Source organism: Sipha flava, unplaced genomic scaffold (assembly GCF_003268045.1).
Source record: "Sipha flava isolate LNK unplaced genomic scaffold, YSA_version1 36_pilon_pilon, whole genome shotgun sequence".
Taxonomy (NCBI): domain Eukaryota; kingdom Metazoa; phylum Arthropoda; class Insecta; order Hemiptera; family Aphididae; genus Sipha; species Sipha flava.
Genome location: NW_020273076.1, coordinates 2,420,562 through 2,425,331, shown reverse-complemented (window position 1 = coordinate 2,425,331; position 4,770 = coordinate 2,420,562). Strand labels below are relative to the sequence as shown.

General features: G+C 30.4%; 2 protein-coding genes across 2 annotated transcripts in view; both read right to left on the bottom strand.

Moving 5' to 3' along the window:
- Positions 1-221: 221 nt before the first annotated feature.
- LOC112687967 (serine protease inhibitor Kazal-type 1) overlaps positions 222-4,770 on the bottom strand; it is a 14,355-nt gene continuing 9,806 nt past the window's right edge. Inside the window, exon 3 of the mRNA XM_025560974.1 lies at positions 222-582. Within this exon, the coding sequence (XP_025416759.1) occupies positions 524-582 (59 nt within the window). The 3' untranslated portion in view covers positions 222-523. The remainder of the gene's footprint in view (positions 583-4,770) is intronic.
- Positions 1,878-3,305, bottom strand: LOC112687968 (52 kDa repressor of the inhibitor of the protein kinase-like). Its single transcript, XM_025560975.1, has 2 exons — positions 2,592-3,305; positions 1,878-2,532 (listed from the first exon to the last, which is right to left on the bottom strand). The coding sequence occupies exons 1-2, from the start codon at positions 2,600-2,602 to the stop codon at positions 2,220-2,222; spliced, it is 324 nt and encodes a 107-aa protein (XP_025416760.1). The 5' UTR covers positions 2,603-3,305; the 3' UTR covers positions 1,878-2,219.

Sequence of the window (4,770 nt, the reverse complement as noted above, 5' to 3'; positions counted from 1 at the left end):
CTACCGACTTTTCGGTGGACAACAGCTTCGACAACAAAATAACAACACGGTTATAATGATTATTGTAATAAAAACATGGAAATACGCTTATGTAATAGTTAACGTAAATCACGTCTGATATGTAATATCACATGTGATATCACACGAAATCACGCATAGTTCCATAGTAAAGTATATTATAAAAGTATACATAATTTATGTTATGACAACAGTAACATAAATGACACAAAAAAAAATGTATATTATATTGAAAACAATACGCATATTATGTTATAAGAGATATTTTTAAAATAACGCTGGAGTGGTTTTTAGTGTATATTGGTGTTATCAGTTAGTGTATGTACGTGTGTGTATATTGTGTGTATGTGTGTGTGTGTTGTGTGTTGTATTTGTGTGTATACGTAGGAGTGTCTGTATGTGGCTCGGGTTCAGACAAATATGACGAATCCTTTTTCGAACTGTTATCCTTGTTAATGTCACGTGCTGCTTATATTATTTATATAGTGTTGTTGATTACGACGTGTTAAGCAAGACGGATGCCTTTGCTGTTGGGGCACTCAGCGTTTACTTTCACTGTAAGTTCTGCAACACAAATAAGCGCACAAGATCAATATTTAAGTATGTAAGTATACGTATATGTATACACAAAGCACACGCACGTAAGCAAATATAAACATTTTATCGACCGCCACCTTGCAAAAGGACCACAATGCAATACGAGGATTCGACGCGTAATTGATAACGATAATTAGTATAAAGACGGGTTGGTATTTAGATAACTTCTCGATTCGAGCATAACAACTACTCGTATTTATTTATTTTCCTATCCCTATACTGGTTTTGTTGACTTTAGTTCCTTCGAGTTGAACTTATTATTATTATCATTATCATCGCCAAAAAGTAAAGGTGAAAGGTTTCCTTAATTTTTTTTTTCTTAATCTGACGAGATATTCCAAAACTAAATTGTACCTCGTCTATAGTGTCATAGGCATGGTTCACTACTAAATATATCTGTCTTTTTGACGATTCGAAGACGTCGTAGACAGTCAATTGGCCTCTCTGTCTCTCTTTTTCGATGCAAAAATACACGATAACAATTACAAGCTACAAACCCATTAGTATTAATTATTGGTAACATTAAGTCACGTCTATAAGCTAATCGGTAATTTTTAAACAATTTGTACTCAATAACAGCGATAAATTGCCAATAATAATGCATTATGATCACTGCGTTGTCACTTATTTTGAGTTGTATTGATGTACGTCTATCAGCGTGTAATCTTCGATATCGAATAATCGGTCAGGTTGGATCAGAATCGATAAAAAGAGTGTATGAGAAAAATAAATAATAGTTTATTTGTAGACGGACCATAAAGTTTACTATAGATATATATCTTTAAGCCGTTAAATATAAATTACGTATGAGTGTCGATGATCATTTTTTGATAGTATAATACTTAAATAGTTCATGAAATAATTTACACCAAAATCGAACTCATAAGTACAGTGAAACCTCTATAAGTCGAATTTTCGATTACTCGAAGAAAAGCCTTTGCCCCTGTATTTTAATATATGATATATGCGATATATTTTGCCAATAATTCAAATTTCGCCTACTCGAATTCTTTGATAAGTCGAAGTCATTAGAGTTAGATTTTGGCTAATAACTCGAATGGTGCCATAAGTTACAGACAATTACTGAAATAGTACAATAAGTGTATGTTTATCAAATCTGGGCATTAACGAGTTAATAAGTTAAAAGTAAAGTTAATAAAGCTATAAAACTTGAAATTAACGTATTATTTTTTCATCTATCCCAATTAAGTTGATTTTTATTTTCAAGACCAGAAAATATTTTTGTAAAATACCGCCTTCGATAAAAAGTTCATGGAATTTAGAAAAATATATAAATAAAAATCTCAAAGAATTTTTAAATGAGATTATAAATGAGATTTACATCACGGCATTAATAGGGCTCCCGCCAGTCTGGGGAAAAGTATTCGACCGTCTTAAGACTATTGAGTAAAAATAGCCATGCCATCCATGAATTACATTACCATTATCATGAAAAGTGACCGTAAATCTATATTAAAAAAATAGGTAAATATCATGGGGGGAGGGGTGCAGGAAAAAATTTCGGGAGGAGTTTTGAAAAAAATACGAATAATCACAGTTATTTTGAGAATAATTATTTATTGTATTTATATAAGTTATAAAAATTATAAAGTCAAATTTATCCACTTCGGTATTTTTGCCATAGTATCCAATATATCTTTACACGATACCTTCACGTTTCTGTATATGTTAAATAATGCTAACCCATTTAATCGGTTCTCCGCCGTCTTGTTTCGTAAATAGGTTTTTAATCTATGAAAACAAGAGAATGATCTTTCACTCAAAGTAACTGAAATGGGAAGTGTTGCTCTAATGTGCATAAATCGATGTATAGACTGATATGACGTAAATTCACAAAAGTTTAGAGTATCAATAAGCGTTTTCGGCCTTTTTTCTTCAGGCGTATTTGAACAATGTCTAAAACAATAATATAAATAAGAACAAAGAATATCTAAGATAATAAGAAACAAAGTTACCTGCGCCACATTGTGATATCCGCTTCTAAATCTTCATCAGATCTCTTTATATAATTTGGTCACTCCTTTCTAAACGTTTTGACCGTTACGACTATTTATTCTATAGTCAGTTCACTGCACTATATTGGTAAAATATTTTGTATTTCTCAAAGTGATTTACAATGATTGAGAAATCTGGATTTGAGTTAATCTAATAAGTGGTCTAAAAATAAAATAAAAAAGGATCGATGGTATTACGTTTCGGGAACTTCTTCATAGTTATCACGGTTTTGCTGTCGTCCAACGTGCCGAGGAACTACTAAATGGACATAAACTGTACCGGATATTTCCAAAGCTTTCACAAATATACTATTATATTTTTCTTCTGAATTTTGACGCATATTGTAAATTTCTTCGTACACCTTATTAGCTTAATTTACACAGTGGCACAAATCACAATTTACTTTTTGCAAAAATACGCTATGATTGTTCACTAAGTTAAATATCGTCTTTATTATTGTTAAATCTATAATAAATTGAGAAGTTTGTATTGATATAAATAGAGTATGAGGTTGTACTCCATCAGTTTTAGTACGTAAGTATACTATATTCGTGAACAACTAGCAATTATAAACGAGATTTTTCCGCGATCATCATAATTGAAAACTTTACAGATACGTTCTTATTATACAACAATAATAAAAATAATCAAAAACATTAAATTTCTTCCAAAAATAGTTCTACTTAATTTACTGTTTTATTTATTAATTACATATTTATTTTATTTTAGAATACTTTTTTGGAAATTGTTATACATACATACATACATACATACATACATATATTATACATGGTATAAGAAAATAAATAAAATAATAAAATTGATTCTATGTTGGGATGACTGCACGGGTAAGTTGATAATATTTTACCGAGCACTACTAAGTGTGCTGATCGAGAGTGGTAAACGTACGACTTAGTTGTGGTCTCTTTTTTTTTTTTTTTTTGTCCACTGATAATATGTTTTCATCTCGTATTTCCTACAAAACGTATGTTCAACATTTACGGCATGTTTTGAAATTTTTCATTTTGCGAAGCTTTAAAGTTTCATATTTTGTATTCAAAAATACAGTAGAACATTGATTAAACGTCAGTCTCGGGACCGGAGTTTCGACGAATAATCGAAATGACGGTTAAACGAGCAACAAATATTTTTTTTAAACATATTTATTATTTATTAATTTTTTAATAATTAAGAGATGCACTGTAAAAATTGGTTAATTTTTGTTGTTTTAAATTATTATGTACTTTTTTGGCTGCCATATATCTAATTCTTTGAAGCAGTAATAGCTGAATCGTACAGCTTCAGTTTGTTTTTCGAATCACTGAAAGCATTTGGAAAGCGTTGATTCTGCTTCAGCGGGGGTGATAATTTTTGTGAGTTCTTCAAATTCCTGTTCACTTTCGTCATTTTCTTCTGGACCATTTTCCTTTAATACTTGTTTAATAAGTACGTCGTCACTTATGAAATCAAATCCTGCATTAAGTTTATCTATATCCATCCACTTGGCCACATCGTTAATTTCAATATTTTGTTTCAAGGGTGACGTGTCACACATTTGTTGAATATTTTCATTGTCGATGATGTTATTCTCTCCATCGTTATTATCCTCGTCACTTTTGTGACTACAGTTTATTCCAAGCTTTTTTCAGTGTTACATGAGGTAAATCGTTCCAAGCTTGTGCAATATTAAACACAGTATATTTTATAGTGTAATGTTTCCGAAAATCTTTAACATTCATTTCTTCGCCAAATGTCACAAGATGTTGAATAAATTGTCTTTTATAATGTCTCTTAATTGATTCAATAACCCTCTAATCCATGGGTTTAATCAGGGCTATCGTGTGTGCTGGTAAAAAGTGACACGTTATTTTTCCATTCTCGCTTTGTAATTGAGAATTAGGGGGAATTGTCCATAAATAGTATTGACTCTAAGTAATTCAATTTCTTTCAAATTTACTTTGACTAAGGGAACAATAACATCGTTAAACCAAGAATTAAAAATATCTTGGCTTTTCCAGTCATTTTTTTAAGAATTGTATGGGATTTAAGTAATAAAAATCACTCACAATTTAATTTAATTAAAATAGACACTATATTATATAAATATGTATGTACAAATATCGATACGCGTTACAATTG